Consider the following 23,509-nt stretch of genomic DNA (forward strand, 5'->3'; position numbering starts at 1 on the left):
GAATCTCCAAGCAGGATCTCCATCCAGCAACTACTGTCTGTCGGGTTGTTGGTGGAGTAAGACTGCCATATTTAACTTCCTACATGTTCATTTCTTTTAACACGCCCTCACAGGTTGCGCCACAGTAATGACTCTTTAAAGTACATTCTAAATTAGAATTTGGCTTAAACTTGCTATTGCCAGGAATCTCCTGATGAGATTTTCCAGAGGACCTCCAAGTTCCACATTATAACAAATAAAAGATGAATTAATTAAAAGACTTAGCAAAAGTCTTATGTTGCCTTAAATAGCAGTTCTCCTAGGGAGATAATAATGGGTTGATTTAATCCTTTTTAGAAACTGTAGCAAAGGTTTGGTGTTCCTCAACTGAAGACAAAGACAGCAAAATCTAAGAGTAAGGTGACTGCAAAAACAGAGTTTCCAGACTTTCCATGGAGAATAAAATTTCTACACTTCCTTTCTCCCAAGGCAACTGTCACTGTTCTGCTTTGTCACCTACTTGAAAAGCTGTTCCACAGGAAGGGACTTAGGCACGTAGGTGTCCTCTCTGGACAGAATGCATCTTGGAGGTTTACAGGGAATACACAACCGTCTTCAGCTTGCTGCTGTGTTTGAAGCAAATATCATGTTCTATTAAGGGGTTTACATTGAAACTTGAAGTCCTTCTCATACTATTTGTCTAATATCTGAGTAAATACTAGCCTTATGAAGTGAATTGTTAACAACAATATTCAATTTATCTTACTCTTCACCAAGTTAAGAGGAAATTTAATTACAGTTGCAGTATATGTGTTAGATGTGAACTGCTAACTTCCAAGGAATACTATCATTTATGGAACCACTGTAGGGGTTAAAACACAGAAAGTGGCCAGAAAGCCCCTCCTAGAAGAAAGGAATTGTGATTCTTTTGTGGTCACTGTGTTCCCAGTTCTTCACACAGACCTGGCACATGATAGGACCTTATCTAGCCAATAAATGAAGTCATTTCTACAGTCCCAGTAAGTTTACATCATAAGACTCTTAAATAGTCTCTTTTAAAAAAATATTTTTAGTTGTAGAGGGACACAAGACCTTAATTTTGTTTATCTATTTTTATGTGGTGCTGAGGATCAAACCTACTGCCTCACACAGCTAAACAAGCACTCTACCACCAGGCCACCACCCCACCCTTTGAACAGTCTCCTAAGGATGCGCTACTGTGATAACTACACTCTGGAAGCTTTTGCTTAAATACCAATATCTTCCCCATTCAGATGCCAATTTACATTCTTGCTCCCTTAACTTAAAGGTTTTATTTGAGCTGCCTCTCTTGATCCTTCTCTCTGGCTTAAAAAAAATTACCCAGTTAACTGAATAAGATTCCCAGTTGGCCGGTCTTTTCAGATGTGTGGAAGTTATCTTTTAAGCACACTTATTTTAGAAAGAAGATATAGAAAATCATAAAGTGTGGGTGAACTGATTGCCCAAAGACAACTCTTCTTAACATTTTGGTATGTAGTCATCAAATTGGTGGGCTTACCATGAAGCTAATGTCACCAAAGTTCATACTATGTAACTTTTCATTCTTAGGATCCTCAAAATTTTAGGTTTCAGCACCTACAAAACCTGGATCTATCACTGTTATCCATGATGGTTATTAATTGGCTTTTATAAATGTAGTTCCTTTCCATTTTATAATATGCTTTTCCACTTAATGAAATATAAATTTTTGTTCATTGTCACATGCTTTTAGAATCCCTTTTAAAAACAGTGTAGCATTCCAGTGAATAGATCTATTAAGATAATCGATTTACTAAATTACTTCCCTATTTTTGGACAGAAACTTCCCCACCCCTTGTATTGTACTTACAAATTTGCTTCATTTAACATCCTGCTTTGTGCCTAACTGTGTAAAAGTTGAGTTACTGGCTCAAACTATATGTGTATTTGAGGGGCTTTGAATATATATCCACAAATAGCCCTTCAGAAAAGTAGTATCAATTTACTTTCCCAACAGTGAGATATGAGAATACCCATTTTCCTAACTCTTATCTAAGCTATTGTATTGTAAAAACATTTGCTGATTTCATAGATATAAAAAGCTGTCTTGTCTTTTAATTTATCTTTTTTTTTCTTAAGTGGAAAAATAAGTCCAGCAAGAGCTCTATATATTTAGGGCATTAGCTCTATGCCATTGGTAATGCAAACAGTAATTTGCATAATCAGCAATTGGATTCAGAGAAATTAAGGAATTTAGTTCATTTGGAATTGTCACATTATCTGCCTGCAGAAGATGCCCTTTAGAGGAAATTGTATTGCCATTCCAGAAGGCAAACACACATCATATTAACTTGACCACGTTACAGAGAGAAATGAATTTATTTTAACTAAAGATAATTGAGCATCTACCAGGTGCTTAACAGTCTACTCTATATTTCCAATGAGGGAAAACGACACATATACAACTAACTGTAATGCAGAATTAAAAGCTGTGCTGGCAATTTCAACAAAACACAGTGTGAACACATATGTGAGAGGAAATTAATTTTCTAACTCATAATGGAAAAGTGATGAGGGAGGGGTTGACGAAGATCGTGCAGAGGAGGTATGTGTGATGTGCTTGTCAAGCAAAGAAGTGGCGAGAGGGCCATCACCAGTCGGGGCACAGCAGCAGGTGCAAATATTCATGGCAGGATACCCAAGGAAGGTGGGATGATTTGGGGTCATAAGGCTGGAAATTGAGGGGCCACACTGTGAATTTCCTTGGATATCTTAAGAAAGAGAAGATTTCCTGCATTGTGGAAGTAATTCTGAGATTCAAGTCAATAAAAACATACAGACACAAGCCTGAAGGGCCTGCCAGCTGCATTTTGTTTAAGTGTGACTTAGAGCTTTTGCTGAAATCCATGCTGCCTTCGAAGTCATCAGGGTGGGAGGACACTGAAGGACCAGGCTTCTCAGAAGGACTCCAAGTGCTGTGAGCTTCATTCAGAACCCTGATGCAGCTTTCCAAGCTCTCTGCCTCCCCAGAGCCCCACCACCCCACCTGGCAGGTGGGTTGTTTTTAACCACGGGTTGGCATTTCCTTCAGTAGAGTTAGAGACAGGAGATCGCTGCCACCTTCATGGCTATTCATTCAGAGACTGGAGAGGGGCAAAGGGGGATTAAGAAAAGACACACAAACATTTAGAGAGAAAGGTGGGATCAGGTGGGTACTCTCCTCTGATGGAGGAACAGTGACCCAGAGCTGGCTCCACATGGTTATTATATAGGTTTTATCATCAAAAGTTTATTTGTGAGAAAGTTTCTGGAAAGCAGGTCACAGCACAGGTGAGCCATTATGGTTACCTTGCTCTGTTCAGAATCTTCTGTTCTTAGGAGACAGTGTCTGCAACTCAAGATTAAAACTGACATCTCTGGATGTTTGCCCAGAGAGACCAAGGGCCATCGTGCCATAGCAACTGGGGAATGTTAACCCTACACTCACATACAGGGAAATCCCAGTGCAAGTGCACCTCAAGATAATCAGCCACCCTGATTGACATCACCACTCCCCACAGGAGATAGCTTCCTGAACGGCCCTGCTCATGCCCCAGCATCTTCAACTCATGGTCAGTCTAAGTGTGAGGACTAAAGTTGTTGAGTGGAAGGATTGGACAAGGTTAAATGCAGAATTTCAGAAGCCGCATGCCTCAAGGGAGAGGTACTGGTTCTGTGGATTGACAGAATTGGATATACTTCTTAGTAAGTAGCTGTAACTTTTAGGCAAGTTGCTTGATTGGCCCTTCAGAGCTTCTATTTCCCTATCTGAAATAGTAGCCTTACTAACAACTTGACGAGGTGCTATGCTGATGGAATGAAATAATGCACCCTGTATCTGACATATAGTAGGCATCCTAAAAAAGCATTTCTTTATCCTCTTCCCTTCCTCATAAAAAGGGAGGTTAGGATCCAGAGTCCCTCCAACATCCTCTGAATCTGGAGCAGCCAGGACTAACTTGGAGAGAGTCTGTGCCAAACACGCTGAATCTCCAGAAACCATGTGGGTTTTAGCTTATCACTGTGCCAACAAAACGCCACTGTATATTAAGAGAATTCCTTCTGAGTTTAAGCATTTCTAAATACCTTTCCTGAATCAAGTGTGAAAAGACTGCTCTTCTCTGTTTGTAAAGGCATCTCTCCCATCCGCCCCGGATTTTCACATTCTGTAACTGGACGTGTGTACCCAGCTGGCATCTGCGCCAGCCAGACCTGAGGTAACTGGAGTTTAGACCCCCATTTTTTTTTCCACTCCAGAGCTTACAAATTCTATTTCAAGCACACACACGTACAGAATGCAGATGTGGGGATGAAAATCAGGCCCTTTGGGGGAGTGAGGCTGTGACATGAAACTGGAGTGAGACCATAAGTGGCTCATCTGCAGTGGCCTCACCCTAGGCCTAGTGGGGCCCAGACCTCAGAGCGGTTTTGGCCTTTTGATATAGCATTAGCAATCGCCTGGGACAGTGGCCACACCTCCCATTTGGGGCAAGACATTGCACAACCTGTGATTTAGACAGGCTCGAAAGATTTTCTCCATACTCCGAGGAATGTAGAACCACGTGGAAATTCTGGAGAACTCCTTCCCTGAGGAAGCTGAGGGCCAAAATTAGGATAGGCAGAGGGGAAATGGAGCTGCTTATGCCTGCCCAACACAAGAGGATTACGCTAGTCAAAGAAATCACCACTTCAGAATGTATTCCTAATGAGAATACAAACCAGAGGCAAGGCTGTTTGGCAGTTGACATCACCTAACAAAACCTCTTACAGCTCACCCAGACTGCATGTGACATCCTCCTTTAGATAACTAATAATTTATTCGTTCACTCAACAAATATTAAGAAACTTACTACCTGAAACTTACTATTATCATAGGTACAATGGACAACAACAACAAAAAATGTTTTTTTTTTAAATCTCTGATCTCATGAAATTTACATTCTAGGAAGAAAAACTAACAGTAAACAACATAAATAATTAAAATGTAAATTATATATTTACCTCAGATTCTCAAAGGTGTTGCTGTTGTCTTGGTTCCTGGTTGCTGTTCAGAAAGCTATCACTTTTCTGATACCAGTGCCTCCTAAGTGACTTTGTCCCTGCCTCTGGGAGATTTTAAGCCCTCTGCTTTTTCCTGTCATCTCCAGTGTCTCAGTGACAAGCCTAAATGCATGTTAGGGCATTTCATGAATGCTTTAAATCTTCCGTCTTGTACTTCAGTTTGTGAGAGAAAAAAGAAAAAAAAAAAGAAAAGAAAATTCTTGGATTATTTTTTGGGGAAATTCTCTTTTTCCTGATCTCTTACCCAAAGCTCTTTTATTAGGACTATGGTGCTCTGATGTCATTCTCTATTTTTCTCATTATTGTGCTTCTCCCTTTCTCATCCCTTAGTTCTGTTTGCTCTACTTTCTAAGATTCCATCAACTTTTTCTTTTTCACTGAATTTTTATTTCTGCTGCATGAGTTCTCCAAGTGTTCCCCGCTACCTGAACTGCCTCGCCTCTGCAGAGTTTCTGTTTCCTGTTTACAGCCATTGATAAATACCTGTGAATCCCTGTGAGTCTAAATGCATGGTGGAGATGTGGTCATACCAGCTGCAAGTTTTTATATATGGCACTCCACATATCCCATGACCAGACGACATCTAAATATCACGTTCAAAAATCTATTGGTCACCTTCTTCCAGGCCACTCAGTTTTCTAGGGGGATCCTTCAGTTTCCTGACTGGGGTTTGAGCCCCTTGGCTAGCATTCTCCCCTGGGCCTGGGCACCCTGAATCCAGTCTTTGGATGGAGCTCTTCAGTCTTCTGATAGAGTGCAATAAGGAATTCCTTGGCTGAGTAGTGCGGAAAGGAAGAGGTGGACGTCTTGCCATGAACTGGGGAAGAAAAGAGTTCAACCAGGCCTCATGCGTTTGACTCACTGTTCCTTCCTATCTTTTCCTGGATTTCTGTGGCCCTGGATGTTGTAGGTCAAGTTCTTCCCTTAAAGATGTAAGTGTCAACTTTGCCTCAAATGCTATGATCATCAAAGTTAAGGGTCTTATTCAAGAGCACACAGCCATTTTTTTTCTCTCATCTTTGTCATTGTGGATTTATGTCTTTTTGATTCCTCATTGCCATTTTAAATGGAATTTCTGAAGGAAGTAATAAATTTGTCTCATGAACTGCCATGTTTATCTAGATGTCGCTCTATTCTCTTATCAATCTCTCCTATTAAGGCTTAGCCAAGTGGTGGTCCACCCTCAGTAGGATCTCACAAAGATTCACATTCAGTGCTAGGGTCTTAGATATCCTATTTCAGGGATTTTTTCTGAATAACAAATGACCATAAAACATAGTGACTTGGAACAATGGCAGTCATTTATTTGTTTATGATTCTGCAATTTGAGCAGAGTTTGGAGGGAGCATCTCATTTCTGTTCCATGTGGCATCAGCTGGGATAGCTCATTCACATGACCAGTCAGTAGATCTGGCTATAGAATGAGTGCATAACTGGAGCCAGGAGGACTCTGGTTCTTTGTGTGGCCTCCCGCAGGTGTGCCTTGGTTGAACTCCTGGAAGTGGATCCCAAGGTGCAGCTCACCTAGAGGAAAACCTCCAGTGTGCAAACACATATCAAGTTTTCATTCTGCATCACACTTGCTAATAATGTTTCCATGGCCAAAGCAAGTCACAGGGCCAAGCCCACAATCAATGTGGAAAGTGACTACACTCTATAGGGGAATAAAATACTGAGAAATGTGGTTCACTGAGGACCAAATACCCCTTGAAATTCTATCATTCTGTGATTCAGTCCTGTGTTTTTCTTTGTATAATGGACTTTTTCCCATTTTATTTATGAAATGTTGCTGTGTCCAACTCTTTTTTTGTAGCTAACTTAAGATGGTACAAATATACAGTAGGTATGTATTAAAACCACAGAAATATGGTAGCATTTCCACTAAAAATGTTTCTGAATGGATTACAAAGACTTAAGCTCTGTAGTTTACCCTTTGCTATAATGATTATGTTCCTGGTTAATGAAAGACATGGAAAAAATAACCCTAAGGGATTAGGTCCTAAATATACCTTCCAAAGGAATTAAATGCTACCTTTCACCTTAGGCTAGTCGAGGTCAGTTCTTTATCTTTTTGGTTTTAAAACAGTGGTTAATTAGCCTCTTTAATACCTGCCTGGACTCCAAAGAATAAAAGCAGATGCTTATGTGATAACCAGATAGTGCATTCCTTGGAAATTCCAAACATATATTCCTTGTCACATGCTTTTCAAGTTTGTCAAGAACATCTGTAAGTGCAGTAGGACAGACACAGCTTAGCTTGTGCTTCAAGTCCTCTGAGTCTGACTAATAACCATGCTCCTTTTGCATGCAGGGGTTCTCTATCTCCAGTATGGAGATGAAACCAAGCAGCTCAGGATGCCGAATGAAATCACAAGTGCAGACACGATCCGTGCTCTCTTTGTAAGTGCCTTTCCACAGCAGCTCACCATGAAAATGCTGGAGTCACCCAGTGTCGCCATTTACATCAAAGATGAAAGCAGAAATGTCTATTATGAATTAAATGATGTAAGGTAAGTAGTTATGTCATTTGAGGGTTTTTTTTTGGGGGGGAGGGGGCGTCTTCCATGTGTTGTATTTATGGTTTGTTTCTCTCCACCATATGGTATTTAGAGGGTCTTTTATCTCATCCCAGTGAAGAAAGCATAGCCATTATCATGATTGGCAGGATTATTCACCCAGGTGTGAATTCACTCTCTGGCTTTCCACAGTTCATTTGCAAGGCGTAGTTTATAAAGATGGAGGCAAAAGACTTTTGCATGGATCTTTGAATGTGACATCAGATCTTTCAATGTGATAAATCAGAAAGGAACATTAGAAATGATTCAGCCCACCATTTCATCTCAAAGTCAGGAAAACCAAGGCCCAGAGAGTTGGTGGAGAAACTTGGTGAGAATTGAAAGCAGTACTCAGGACTAGAAATTTCCAAATTCCCTCTCAAGTGCTCTTTCCCCTGTAGACAGAGACTGTGGCTATTTGGAGTAATGATCCTACTGGGTCATTATTTACAACTAACAAGTTAAAATACAAGCAGTGGCTCACCTTTATTGCCTAAAAGAAATGAGACTGAAAAGCATTCTCACTTTCCATTTGTTTCTTTGAGAGTGTCCTTTACCCAAGAGTCTCACTTTCCAGGAGGGCTTTCTCCAGGACACCCAGATGGATGTGCTCTAAAACTAGACTATGAAGATTCATGGTATTGTAAATGGCAAAAAAACAAACATCCTATTGGCTGCAGTGGTGGTGTATATGGAACAGAAGGGACTCTTTTGAACTATTCTATTCAAATAACCTGAGAAACAGGACTTAAATCACTAATATGGTGGCCTTTACCTATTGTACAGCTCAAGAGATTATTTAGTGGATAATCTGGCCCTTTCGTTTTATGGAACCAGAATCACAGATAACATCAAAGTTAAGGCTCTTATTCAAGAGCACACAGCCAATTAAGCACTAAGCCCCACCCCAAACCTGGCTGTCAGTGGACATTCTCAGATCATCAAGGGCAGAACTTGGGGTTTCTGGATCCTTGCCCCCAGGTGATAGCAAGCTCTCCAGTTTTGTTATCTTGGAAATAACGAGTACCACTTTTTAAAATATGCCTTTAGAGGACAGTAAATGTAAACCGATAAATATCTAACAAAGATCACAAATGACACATTTAGTATTGTGCCAAGATGAATGAGTAATTTAGGGCTTTCAAAGTTTGACACATGCCCTAAGGTATAGGTGCTACCTATTACATAACCTTCCTGCTTTTTAAAAACGGTTTAAATATTCATGAGTACCAGAACATTCATGCTTGTTTTCGATATAAATTATTAGTCAAGCTATCACCAAAACTTTTTTTTTAATTTACAAAGCATAAACTTAAGCCTGAAATAATCACATTATGTTTGAAGACTGTTTGCAATAATATAATCCCATGTAGTATTTTTACATGGACATGACATTTTATAACAATCATATTTCCACACTTAGAGGCATGGAGGGATGCTGTAATAGGAAGTAGGTGTGAAACTAAGCACTCTTGATTATGGAGCTTAGGGCTGAGGAGAGGGTTGTAGACAATTGGAGCTCACTGTCTTGCAGCCTATGGGAGGATTGCCACAAGTCTGTTTCCTAGAGCCTTTCGCAAGCCTCAAAATGTGATTCATTTGGTTCCTGTTTGCATTATTTGGGAATGTTGGAAAGCGGTTAACAAAGAGAAATGCGAGAAGGACTAGGAGGAAACAGGTCATGGCCCTCCTTGCAAATCCATTTGGTAAGATTAGTGAAAGTAGCACTTGAAGGGCAGTCACTTTAAACACTATCATTCCCAGTGATGCTTACATTTTGTGATCGCAAAAATGATGATCTTTTTGATCTTTAAGCTGCAGTACTGATAGCCTGATTTTTTAAAAATCTCATTTAAAAAGCTTAAGTGGAAAGTCATTGATTTGTAAATTTTCTATAATTTTACTTCTCAGTTTCTTTGATTTAAATATTTAAAAAGACCTAAAAGTGTTCAAGCAGAGAAAAATGCTTTTGTTGGATGATGAATATAATATTTATGCTAAATGATCACATATATATCCTTCCTGAGAATCATTCTCTCTCTCTTTTTTTTTTAAATATAAAAGATGGTTCAATTCTATTTCATTTGAATGGTAGAAGAAATTTTCACCACAAGCATTATTTTAAGACCAAAAAAAAAAGTATCACATAGGTTCTAACTGAAGACAATGGCTTTAATCTAAACTCAAGGCAAATTTCATGTCACCTCCTGAGTACTTTTGAAGCAAGAGTGTATTTTCTCACCATTTGGCTTATTTCATTATGTGTTGGGTTCTGTGTATTTTCCTTCGGGAAATGCTGCAGAGTTCAGGTCAGAATACTGTGTTGTAAATGTCACCACCATAAATGCAATCTGGCCTTTTACTGTTGGTTCATCTCAGATGAACATGTTTCTAAATCAATCATAAGCCAAGCTCATGTATTTTCAAAATATCTTTACAGTTGCAGTAAGTCTTTCTCACCAGTGAGGTTTGCAGTTTCTCCACATCGTCACACATGACTTCTGCCTCTAGCCAGAGGGTGCGTTCCTTTAGTGAATGCCCAAGGCCTTGCCCCTGCGACATTCCCCTTCTCATTAACTGAGCCCCTTTTAATAACAAGGGCTGTATGCTCCCCTCAGCAGACTTCTAACGAGCTCCTTGAAACGTGGAACAAGTGTGCAAGCTTGGACTAGTCCTTGCTTCAAAGTAATGACTGGCAGGTATTTAAAGAAGAACAGGACCAGTCCAAGAATCCTCCACTTCACCTAAAACCAAAACATAACCCAGTAATCCCAGTGATTGCAATCAGCCCATTAAATGCATCGCTGCACCTAGGAGAAGGTATTTGTCCTCCTGCACACATTTTTCTGAGTTTGCCCCAGCCATCACTGGAGTGGAATCACAGGGTAGACAGGGATGAAGGGACTTTGGATGGCCCTTCCAAGACTTTACAGGGTGAAACAAGGACTTCGTAGACATTCATGTGCTCTTAAATAATTTTAAGGTAGGCGCCAAGCAAGGTATGGGATTTCTGTCTTTTACTTGTGGAATGACTCATTGGCTGTAAGTGCTAGGTTTAGAAGGAGAGAAGAATTTATCTGCTGCTATTCCTCTATGGCCTATGATTCAATTTGTAGGAAAGTATTTTTTAAAACCCACTGTGGAAGAAACAAATGCACTGTAAAGATATTAATTTAATTAATTTTGGTACTTTTTAAGACTGCATATAACATTTTATTTTCTTTGCTGAGCATGTTTGTAGACAAAAAGAAAAGAAAAAGAAAAAAGGCATGTGTGTGTGTGTGTGTGTGTGTGTGTGTGCATTCATTAGATAAGCAGCAAACCAGGTGTTTGGGCAAAGTAAGCGATTAAATATTTAAATATTAACCGAATCTCTTTGAACATATTGTAAACATTGGAATTTTATTGTTTTTGAAAGCATTAGTTTTCCACCCTCAAAATCTTGAAAGAAAGTTCTTGTTACCTGATATTTATGGGTGGAGAGCTACACTGAAAGAATAATACTTGCCCGAGGAACGAGACAAAGAAAGAAAAGCCGAAGTCATTTTTCTTCTTTTCCTTATTTATATTTGCCTATTTTATGGTGAAAGAACTTTTTGTGTGGTTTCTGGTAGACACTGCCAGATTGTCTGTTCTTGGCTTTTACCTGATCCTCCAGAGGAAATGGCCAGAGTCAGGCTTCTTTCATCTGCCATAGTTTTTGATGTTTTTGATTCCAGGAATATTCAGGACAGATCCCTCCTCAAAGTGTACAACAAGGATCCTTCACACGCATTCAGTCACACACCAAAAACTGTGAACGGAGACCTGAGGGTAAGCGGCACTGTTCTATTTTTAACTTTTCTTGGTGGGTCCAACCATCTTTTCTTCTTGTTCCTGCTTCTCACATAGTCACACCCCACCACCTGGTTTCATGGGTTCTCCTCTGGTGACTCATTGTTTGTTCCATAGTAGAAAAATAAGATAGCCTCGACATTTAGGGCAACCAGATTGAAATGGGAGTGTTATATACCCTCATTCACCTCACCTCTAAGCATGGAGTTTATATTTTATTTTTATCTTGGGCAAGGTGGGGTTTGAACCCAGGGTCTCCCACCTGCTAGGCAAGTTCTATATCCCTGAGCTATACCCTTCCAACCCCTAAGCCTAGAGTTTAGAAAAAGCCTCATTCCAAGAATATCCTGAAAATTTTCTCCTTAATATACTAACTTAGAGGATCCCTTGAAATTTTTTTCTTCAACATAAAATTCACATACAAACAAAGAGTCACATGTTACATGGACAAACTATTCATGTTCTCAGAGTGTGTCTTCCAAGTTCCTCACGTTCACATTCCATTATTCACCTTCCAGGACTATTTGCTGTTGTACTGTATTTAATATTAGCAGATCTTCTGTGAACCATGTTGTGGGCAAGCACAAACATCTGTGTGATTTAAGAGCTAAAAATCCTCTAGATTTAGATCATCTCAGGAGATCACACAAATATTCACAGTATCCAGGGGTGTTTTGAAGGAAAAAGAAAAAGGAAACTAAAAAAGAAAATTGTAAGATCACATTAATGTAGATCCACCAGGAAGGGATCGAGTTTCTAACAATAATTTTATATTCTTCTGAAGTAAAAATGGGAGGGGAAAATAAAAGATTTGGTTCTCAGCTGCACACCCCATAACCCGCCTCCTTACACACACACACACACACACACACACACACACACACACACACACACATTTAGATGACACTGCACCATTTCATATCATCTTTTCTATGGGTTAGCCTTAGTTGAATGTTGAAGTATAGCTAGAAAGGAAAAAAAAAAAAATTACTAGCAAAGAAACTCAGGCATGATTCTTTCCTGGAGTTGGAGTATTGTTCCTGAGTAAGGTGTGTTGTCTGTCTCCTGATAATGCTTGTTGGTTTCCTATTGCCACTAGAACAAATTATGACAAATATAGTGGCTTAAAACACTGCAAATTTATGATCTTATGGTTCTAGAGTCTTTAGACTGACATGAGTTTTGCTAGGACCCCCAATATAAGGGGTCACTAGCAAGGCTTTTCTGGAGGGTCTAGAGAGAATCTATTTTCCCCCTATGTCTTCTAGCAATCATCAACATTGATTTGTAATCCCCTTTCTCCATGTTCAAACCTAGCAAAATAGCATCACTTTGACCATCGGCCTATCTCTAACCTGTTGTCTGCTTTTCAACACATTTGTGGTTACAGTGGGCCTACACTGTAGTCCAGAAAAATCTCCCTAATTTCAAGTTAGCTGATTAACAACTTTAAACCTCTCTTTCCCAGGTACCCCAATGTAACCACAAGTGCAGGGAGTTAGGGTACAGATAGTATTGGGAGACCACAGTTGTATCTCCTACAAAGAGTATGTGAGTTCAAGACCAAGAAACAAGTCAGGAGGTTCAGTTGAATGTGCTGGAAGAATTCCTGTGTAATTCTGGATTGGAACGTGAGTAGTGACATGTGGAACCAGGGTCTATGCTTTTGGAGAAAAAGGCTGCTTATATCCTCAAATGCTTTTTTATGTCTAAAATGGTGTGTGAGTAGAACTGAAGTCTGTGTGGCTACTTTGGAAAATCTAAAATTTTGAGGTTTACTTTCAACCAGTTCCACTTCAACTATAAACCAGATATACATGAAGACAGATTATGTCATGCCAATCATGAAGCATACAAGACACTATGCCTTTTATTACTCTTTTTTGGTGACATTCTTAGGAGTCTTTGCCCCCTTGGATATCTTTTTTTTTTTCTTTTCTTTTATTTCTTTTTTTTTTTTTTTTTTTTTTGATATGTCTGGCCTTTGAACTGGAGTTCCATTATGCTTGGAGTTGTTTCTGTTATGTAGAGCCATTCCCAGACAGGCGCCTCACAATTGCCTTTGAGAATCTTGTTTATGGCTGGGAGGACACCTGTTTTAACTCTTAAGCAGATGTGGTGCCTACATAAGGACCTGCTGTGAGGACTGGAAGCATCAAATATTAACCATATGCACAAAGCCTATTAAAATGCACAACTTTTGCTAAGGGTTTCAGCAAGTGGATCTGTTTTTGTTTGTAGATGAGATGACAACGATCACTTTCTGGGTTATCCACAGCCTACATTAGACACCAGTTGTTTGTATAATAAAGTCAACCATTGTCCTCAAATGAGGGGATGACAAATGTTCACCATCCAACACAACAGAAAAGCTTTTCTGTCTCAATAAGACTATTTAGAAATGAAAAAATAGAAACCAGCTCGATGTGATCATGCCTATAGTTTGTAACTTAACCCCTCTTCACAGATTCTCCAAACTTAGAGACATGGAATTCCTTGGGCCTCACCTTTTGGTTCTGAAAGTTAGAATTCTTTTTCCTTTTCTGATGAATGTGTCTGCATTGCTATGAAACTACAGGAAGTTTTGTTGAGCCTTATTTGTAGCCCAGCTCCAAAACCCCATTGTTCATGGTAAAGAACAGAGTTTAGTCAGTTGTCACAGACTAAACCAAGCTGCATGCTGGGTTTAGGGGAGCTGCATCCTCCGTATGTTTGCAATGTAAGCATGGCCTGAAGGAATTCCACAGTAACCACTTGCATGCATCAGTCATTGCAGCCCTGCCCCGATGTCATTAGACTTTACTTGCCAGCCTCTAGAGTCAGCCTGGGCCAGAACTCCCAGCTGCCCACTCCTTACCAATAAACATGCATATGAGAAAGACATTGGTTGGAACAAGTAGAGGGGTAACACCAGCCATGCCAGAACTTTGCAGTGGCCTCGAAGACTTTCCTGAAATGATAAATTTAATATCTTGCCTTTGAACAGAAAGAAAATGTTCAGATTGTATATCCAAAATTCCCAGGCATTTCTCCCAGAGCAGCTTTATGATAGAATGGCGTTCCTCAGGAAGTGTGTTAGACTAATGTATTAACTCTGAGGTTATGGGCCTCAGAGTGTACATGGAATTTATGCTTGGTGGAAAGCATGTGTCTAGCTTTTCATTTAGCATCTAGCTGAGAATTTTTGAGGCCAGGATATCTAATGAGACTTGTGGTTCTCAACTGGATCTGAGCCCACCCGGCTCTGATTTTTGCACACGGGTGCAAATCATCCTGATGTAATTTAATCACATAGCCTTTGTTTATTGCATCAGATGGTAGAGCTGATACTTCAGTTCCCAAGGGATCGAGCTTCCCATATGGAAGGGGATCTTTCACACAAATTATATAGGTACTCACAGGGTTTTTAATTCACAAATATATAACTTAAAATGAACTATTCCATTTTGTGGTTCTCAAATGGTACTGGTGACTTTCTAGTGGCTTTTTCATAGTTTGGGGGCTTCTTTACCTTCTTGTATATAGTCAACATTACTTCCCAAGATTCTTTACTCTCCCTTAATGCTCTCCCTCTTGTCTCCTTCTGTTAATTTCACTTGTCTAGGATTTTTACTTGTATACAGACAACTGCCAGATTTTCATTTAGATCATAACTCCCCAGAATTGACCCTGCATCTTAAATTACTTCCTAATACCCAGATGAGTCACCGCTGCCCAGGCCTCTTCTATTTGAACTTTGTGTTTAATGCTGAGGAATGGTCTCCTTAGAAACCATGGGCTTCCATTACATCGCCATGTCTGAATTCCTTCCCTCCATTCAAACACCCCCCAGCCTCCTTTATTCACTCTTGTTTCTTCCTCTCTTTTCCCCCTAAATGATCTCCAGTGTGTTCCCACAGTCTTTACCAGTTTGGAGATTTTAGTTTTTATTTCTTTTGTCTGTTTTCTGAACTTTTGCACTTGTAGTTTTTATTTTACTACTGATTTAATTATTGCATCCATTTGAATGACCCTTAAAACTGTATCCTAGTTCTGCCATCTCTAGAATTCAAGACCCAAATGTTCAACTTCTATGTGGTTCTTTTCATACTGATATTCTTCTAGCATTTCAAATGTATCCCATTGAAGATAAAATCACTGTTTTTTTGCCTCCAAGCCTTTATCCTCCTTGATTTTTTTGGTTATCTTTTGAGGATAGATTGGTTACATTAGGGAGTATACATGTGTGCATGAATCTCTTGGGGGCTAGGGAATGTGAGGTTTAAAACATTGCATTGAGGTGTCAGTGATTCTGCTTTTGCCTGATTCTTGTATTCACATATTCAAACAGCCCCCAGAGCTTGCCCATTCCATGCTGCAAGGTCTTTCAGAGATGGCCCTTCTGCCATTGCCCACACCAGTATTCTTATAGTCGATAACACATTTTTATTTAATTCTCAAGACAAAATTTTGAGACAGGCATTGTAATAAGTCCTTTTATTTGTACTTGATGAAACAGTTTCTTATGTTTAGAAATTATCCCAGGGCCACATAGCTAGAGAGAAAAGGCTGATCTTTGAACTGGGTAACTTAGTTGTGGATACTAGGCTCCTTAGCTAGCATTCTGCTGCTGTAGTTACAATAGTCATTATTTCTCTACCAACTGCATCAGCTGCAGTTCTGTTCTTACTCCCCAGTGTTTCTAGTTCCAAGATTCTGAAATGTCCTCTTCCTTTCCACATATCTGCCTGCTATGGTTTGGAGATGGTTTAAGGCTCATGGGCTGGAAGCTTGGTCCCCAACGTAAGAAGTGGTAGATCTTTAAGAGATGGGGCCTGATGGAAGGTGGTTGGAAAATGGATGGGGGGATCCACCCTCAGAGGAGATCAGCGTACTTCTACCAGGACTGGATTAATTCTTACAAGAGTGGTTTGTTATGAAGCAAGATCACCTCACATGCTTGGCCCCTTCCACACGTGGCCATTTCCCTTTCTGCTTCTTGGCCATGTTGATGCAGCCTGGCCCACAGATACTGGCACCAGATTGTCTGGGATTTTTAGCTACCAGAATCATCAAAATCATGAGAAGAAGAAGGAAAAAAAAAAACCTCAGGCATTTTGTTATAGCAGCATGAAACAGACTCAAGACATTAACTTTCAAAATTCTAGTCTTCAAACATATCGCTGGACAATTGTCTGATTCCCTTAACAAACTACTTCCTTGAGAAAAGTTTGGAAAAGGAGCGCTGAGTTTCTCAGGACTTGACTATGTTGTAACAACCAAGTGCCATAGGCACACCAGTGTTTGGATACTGAGTTGAACAAACCAACTGTAAAAAAATGTCCTTAAAACTATTTGGAAAAATTCCACATGTGTTAGGAATCAGATGATATTAAGATGAAACTGGTAATTCTGTGGGGTATAATAATAGGTTGGTGGTTTTTTTTTAATGAAACATACGAAAGTATTGCAGGTTAAATGACAGGATGAATGGAATTTGCTTTAAAACACTCCAGCAAACAATAACAAAAATCTACACACATACAGGAAGTAGATGAAACAAAATTGTTGAAATGTTGAAAAAATGCCAAAGCTGGGAGATAAGAATTCATTATATTATTTTCTCCACTTTTTTATATTTGACAGTTTCCCTAATAAAATGTTTTAAAAGTAAAAACTTGCTTTTCAAGTCTAAAGAAAAGAATGCCTATTCCATGCAGCTTTCCCTAACGCTCTGTTACGATTAATCTTCCCCCCATTGAGGACACGTTGCACATTACACGTTGTTCATCTCATCCACAGACTGTTAGTTCTTCAAAGGCACAAGCCATAATACGTTCATCTCAGTAGACCTCTGAAAGCCAGTCCAGCATCCTAACCTGTGGTAAAAGTTGAGTAAATCTCTTTACATGGATTGCATTGAGTACTATAATGATGGTGCTACAAATGCTGTATTATTCATTTTCTGTTATTAATGAGAACCCACTGTAAAAATATCTCTCTGTTCTCATTGCCAGAAATAGTTGTGCTTCTCTTGGTTTATTTTTATCATATGGACACTTTGAATCTTGTAAGTGATCATTTTCCCTCTTTGTGTTGCTCCTCTAAAGCTTAGAATTAAATCTGTGGCCCACCCACAGCAAGGATATAGGCATTTGTGGCGGGTATTTTGTGTATTGGCTTTGTTCCTGGCCCCTCTCTTTAATTTCCCTACTTTCAATTTCTTCTTGTCGTACATTCCACTTTTGACTTTCATTTTTTAAAAAAAAAATGTAATAAGTAATGTGAACTCTGTTAATTTCTTGCAGAATCTGACAGGATATAAATGAGTTCATTCTATACCATTGTTGTCCCGAATGTGAGATAGTAGACCTTTTTGTGTCTGCAGTAGACAATGTGTTAAAGTACTTTACATACTGTTCTGTTAGTCCACAACTCTGCAAAGTAGGTATGCTGATTTTTTATAGATGATATAACTGAGGCCAAAGAGGTCTTTCCCAAGGTCACATGGATTTGAGCTCACCTCTTTCTGTTTCTTTGAATTTAGTCCACAGTCTCCTTTCCTTCATATTTTCATTCAAGTTCTACAAGTTTTGAAATGTACAAATGTTACTTTATTAACATTTGTTTCATCTCTTGACACTATATTGTACCTGATTCATGGCATCTTTTCATGTTTTACTTTACCCCATTCTGTTCTCTGTTGACTGTACTAGAAAGATACCCTTAGGGGAGGTGGATAAGGAAAAAAGGAACAGGAAGTGTGGAGCAAAGAATCCCAAGAGATGGAAGCTTCAAAAAAAAAAAAAAAAAACACTCCTAGCTGATTTTGTCATTTGTTCAAAGATTTCTTTGACCCAACCATGATATCCCCTTGGCTGTCACAATGACAGTGGTATTAAAAAATAATATTCATCATATGCTTGTCTGTGCTTAGCACCTTGATAAATGTTTTGCTTGTGGTTGTTCATCTCTGACTGTAAAAACAAGGTAATGTGAGAGTTCTTATTATTTTATTACCTGTGACAGATGAGGAGCCTGGTGCTCATCAGAGAGGTTAGTGAACCTGCTCAAAATCACAGAGCCAATGAGCTATAGAGTGGGTCTCAAGCCAGGTAGAACTCTGGAATTGGCCTTCCTAGTCATTCCTGTGCTTACCTCAGTCCTTTCCCACTGCTGTCTCTATGGGTCATTTCCTTTTTTTTTTCTTTTATTCTTACTTTTATTTTGTCTTTATTTTTTATATTTTATATTGGAGCCTTATACTTGGACATAATGGTGGGGATTCATTGTGACATATTTGTACATGCCCACAATGTGACATATAATTCAATCAATATTGTTCTGCAGTATTTCCCCTTGCCCTCCCCACTCCTTTTCCTGATCCCTTTTTCCTCTACCTTTACTGATCTTCCTTTGACTTTCATGAGAACCCCCCTACACCTTTCTTTTCTTATTTCCTCTCTCACTTTCTCATATGAGACTTTTTCAGTTTGGTTTGTTTCATTTAACATAATGTTCTTAAGTTCCATTTGATCTCCTGCAAATGACAGTTTCATTTTTCTTGATGGCTAAGTAAAACCCCATTGTGGAACCAGGCATGGTGACTCATTCCAATGATCGAAGTGGCTCAGGAGTCAAGAGAATTACTAGTTCAAAGCCATCCTCCGCGATTTAGCAAGGTCCCAAGCCACTTAGCGAGATCCTGCCTCAAAATAAAAAATGAAAAGGACTGGGGATGTGGCTCAGTGGTTAAATGCCCCAGAGTTCAATCCCCAGTACCAAAAAAAAGAAACAAAAAAACCCCAAAACTCCATTGTGTATATTTATCACAGTTTTTATACATTTGTTCATTAATAGACAGACACCTATGTTGGTTCCATTCTTTAGCTATTGTGAATTGTGTTGCTATAAACATGGGCATGCATATGTCATTATGACTTTAATTCTTTAGGATATAAACTGAGGAGTGGTATAGCTGGGTCATATGGTGGTTCCATTCCTAATTAAGGAACCTCCATCTGATTTCCATGGTGGTTGTACTAATTTGCAATCCCACCAACAGTGTAAATGTTCCTTTTTCTCTACATCCTCTCTAGCATTTACTGTTTGTATTCTAGATGGTTGCCATTCTGACTGGGATGAGATGCAATCTCAGTGTAGTTTGGATTTGCGTGTCTCTAATCGCTAACAGTGTATTTCAGATACACTTGTTGGCCATTTGTATTTCTTCTTTTGAGAAGTATCTAGTTAGTTCATTTTCCCATTTATTAATTATTTGGAGGGTTTTTTTTTATTGCTAAATTTTTTTAGTGTTAAATTCTGGTTATTAATCCCATCAGAAGAATCCCTAGGAAAGATTTTCTCCCGTTCTCTAAGTTCTCTCTTCACATTTGTAATTGTTTTCTGTGTTGTGTGAAGTTTGTTAATTCAATGCCATCCCATTTAGTAAGTCTTATTATTTCATGAGCTTTGGGGTCCTATTGAAAACAGCATTGTCTTTGCCTATATTTTGGAGTGTTGACCCTACATTTTCTTCTAGGAGTTGCATAGTTTCTGGTCTGATTCCTAAATCTTTGATCCATGTAGAGTTGATTTTTGTGCCGAGTGAGAGATAAGGGTTTAGTTTCATATTTCTACATGTGGATAAACAGTTTTCCCAGCACCATTTGTTAAAAGGGCTGTCTTTTTTTCCAGTGTATGATTTTGGCACCTTTGTCAAGGACCAGATGACCAGATAGGTGGCCTTGTTTCTGGGCCTTCTATTCTGTACCCTTAGTCTACGTGTCTGTTTTTGTGCTAGTGCCATGCGGTTTTTGTTATTATCGCTCTGTAGTATAATTTGTGATGCCTCCAGCATTGCTTTTTTGTCTTAAAATTGTTTTCGCTGTTCTAGTTCTTTTATTCTTCCAAATGAGTTCTAGGACTATTCTGTTTTTCTAGTTCTGAGAAGAATGCCATTGGTATTTGAATGGGGATTGCATTGAATCTTTTTAGTAGTTCCTGATGCACCTATCTTAAGTTCCTTGCCAAACTCCAGGCTTCTTGGAGGCCAGGGCTCCATTTCATTCATCTTTATGCTCCCTCTGGCTCTCTTCAGTGTCCTTGTCCTGAGTATGTGGATGAAAAATGGTACTTACATCACCACTTTCCTGTCAAACTTCCTGCCGATATTTATCTACTAAGATTAATATGATAATCTGTAAACACAAACATTTGAGCTTTGCAGCACATCCCTAGTTTATCCTGGTGTGGGTTGCTGGCCCAAATGAGAATAAAAGTGTCTACCTGTCTTACCAGCATTCCCCATTTCATTATGATGATTTGATAGCAGCTAATAATCCAGAAATTTAAGATGAAAATAACAATAAGGAAAAGAGTCTGAATTTGTCAGATTAAACTAAGTGATTGTCCAAAAAAAAAAAAAAAACACTTTTTTTTTTTTGAAGAGTGGGTTTCAGGCATTGCATTCATCTTTGTTAGAGAGTAAGTTAAATATCGGCAACAAATCTAAATAATACAGATCATTTTGTTGCTGCATTTATGACTCACTAGGACAAATCTTGCTTTCAGATTGAATTTGTAGTCAGGACTTCAAATACCTCCAAACTTACAAAATAGGGCTCATGGTTTTAGAACAGAAAACCTCACCCCGCTTATGGCAAAATTTCACTGATTCTGTCTCCCAGCTCTCAAGAGCTCAGTCCCATTCTGGTCTAACCTCTTACTCGAGATTCCTGAAGATAACGGTGAGAATGATAGGAGTGGTAGCTCCCTTCTCAGAAGTTAATCATTGAAAATATAAACAGACATGTATAATGTTCCACATCAGTTCCACGCTATGTGAAATCCTTGCCTAGTATTTGCTTGAGTGGATACTCTGGACCTCACCTATGAGCAGCACACGTACTAATGTTCCTATTATATTATGTCTCTCTAACATGCAAAAGGATGATTTCTGTTCCAACTGATTAGAAATGACTTACTGAAATGATCATCCATCGAATACATTTTAATGCAGTGGCTATCCAGAACCTGACAGATAGCTCCTTCTTCCCTCACTGCTCCCAGTTATAAAGTCTGTTTTTTTTAGGAAGCAAGAAGGTAACATATGCGCATCAGAGAGACAGTTTTCAAGTGATACAAAATCTCATCTTTCTTGCTGCATGGCTGCTTGCTTTTTCTTGCACTTTTTTTTTTTTTGTCATTGAGAGGTTATGACAACATGAGCCATATTGTATTTATAAACATCACGTGTTTCCTTGATATGGCTTGCAGTGTCTGCCAGGCAGAACACATGGAAGAAACACTTCTTGTTAGCTCAGCATTGGTTTTAGTTATGCTGATTTCCGGGACAGGAAAAATGCCTTCCTATTTAGATTTAACTTTCATAGAGTAGAATCAAAACCTCTGAATGTCCGTGAAATGATTTTAACAAGGGTGGATACTGCTCCTTTAAACCACATATTTTGACTAAAAGCTTCCTTGTGTAAGAAAACCAAGGCTGGCGTTTAGTCACCAAGAAGACAGGCAGAGCAGGAAGCATTCGAGAGATGGGTGATTTCCAGGTCTCTGCAAGTCTAGAAAGTTTTTTCTAGAAAAGAAAGGTCCACGGAAGATGAAAGGTAAGAACTGTGTCTTTATAACAAAATGTGATCTTTGGAATTTTTTTTTTCTTTTTTTGGTCACGCTCTGGCACATTTACATTCACTCGAGTTAAGCCTTCTGTATTCAAGTTCAATTCAATAAGGAATCACAATTGAGGTTTTTATGTCAACTTCGTGCACTCTGCTTGGAAGGAGACCTCTTTGTTACTGGTGTTCGTCTGTTTTGAAAGATCAACTGAAATTACACTGGGCTGTCTCCATTCCACAAATCTTGTGATCTAGTTTCTGTTTAGCCTTATAATTTAGAAAGGGATTTAAAATGTCAATGTAGTTTGCTTGTACCGAGCTTGTTGATTTATGTGTTTTGTGACAGCGTCCCATGTTTTCAGGAAGATGTTGACTTGTGTTCAGTTTCTGAGACAAATGTAGAAAATTGAAAGACATGGTACAAATGGGAGGGAAATTAGGATGTGTCCTTTAACAGGCAGGGGAGAATTATTTGGTCTTTTGTTCCTGTGAAAATCACTTTAAGATTTTTAAATAAAAACAACTCCTTTATCTTGGTTTTGAAAATATTTAAAGAAATATCAATTTAAACTTGATAATATAATATTCAAAACTCCTACAGTTTATAAATAACAGATTTGAGTCTGTTGCACCAGGTTATTTAATGATTGCCTGAAAAAGTCTTTGATAGAAATCACGCTGATTGAAATAAATATTTTGTCGTACTCTTGCAGGAGTTTGTTCACAAACTATGCATTAGTTTCTCTTAAAGGAATTTAATGAAGATTTTATGTCAGTTTTTCTTTAAAGATACATGTGTGCATGGATCTGCTTATCTATATTCCATCTTTATCACAGTCTGTAGATGAGTTGATGTACATCAGATGTGATTATCCAATGCAATCTAAATAACAGATATTTTTATTAAGTCATAATGATAATTCTATGGCATTGTTAATATTGTACCCATTTTAGGATTGGAAAACTGAGGCCGAGAGAGATGAAGTAGCACACTAGTAATAAGTAGCAGAGCTGGGGTTTAAATCCAGGTTGATTCTCCATAGCCCTTGTTTCTATATCCCATACTGCACAGCCTCACCAGTTGCTGATGCCTATAGTCTGGAGTCAAATACAGATAATTTATCTTGAGAATAATAATAATAAACAAGTAATATTGGAATTGGCTTCAAGATAAGTTATTTTGTACTTTGGGGAATTTTTTTTTTTTTAAGATCTGTGGCATCTAAAACCTTGGACTGTATCAGGCTGATTGTTTATCCATGGACCTAGTTATAAGTTACTGAAATGAAAATAGTGAACATCAGATAGCGAAAAGCACTTTGGGTAAACTGCTGATTTTACTGCTGAAGATTTTATTGCTTTTTTTTTTCTTGTTTTGTGTGCTGCAGTGTTCATTTAAAATGTGTTGGGGAGAACAGGGAGAGTATT

The 23,509-nt window shown here is 38.7% G+C and overlaps 1 protein-coding gene across 20 annotated transcripts in view; it reads left to right on the forward strand.

The window, feature by feature from the left end:
* Positions 1–23,509, forward strand: part of KIAA1217 — a 406,156-nt gene that overhangs the window by 296,773 nt on the left and 85,874 nt on the right. For 17 of the 20 annotated variants that reach the window (XM_081297957.1, XM_081297960.1, XM_081297956.1 and 14 more), the window contains 2 exons: positions 7,391–7,589; positions 11,354–11,447. In XM_081297957.1, the coding sequence (XP_081154083.1) occupies positions 7,391–7,589; positions 11,354–11,447 (293 nt within the window). Of the gene's footprint in view, positions 1–7,390; positions 7,590–11,353; positions 11,448–21,753; positions 22,073–23,509 lie in introns of those variants that run through there. The other 3 variants (XM_081297968.1, XM_081297965.1, XM_081297966.1) reach the window with 2 other exon arrangements.

This window comes from Spermophilus citellus, assembly GCF_964194105.1.
Source record: "Spermophilus citellus genome assembly, chromosome: 6".
Taxonomy (NCBI): Eukaryota; Metazoa; Chordata; class Mammalia; order Rodentia; family Sciuridae; genus Spermophilus; species Spermophilus citellus.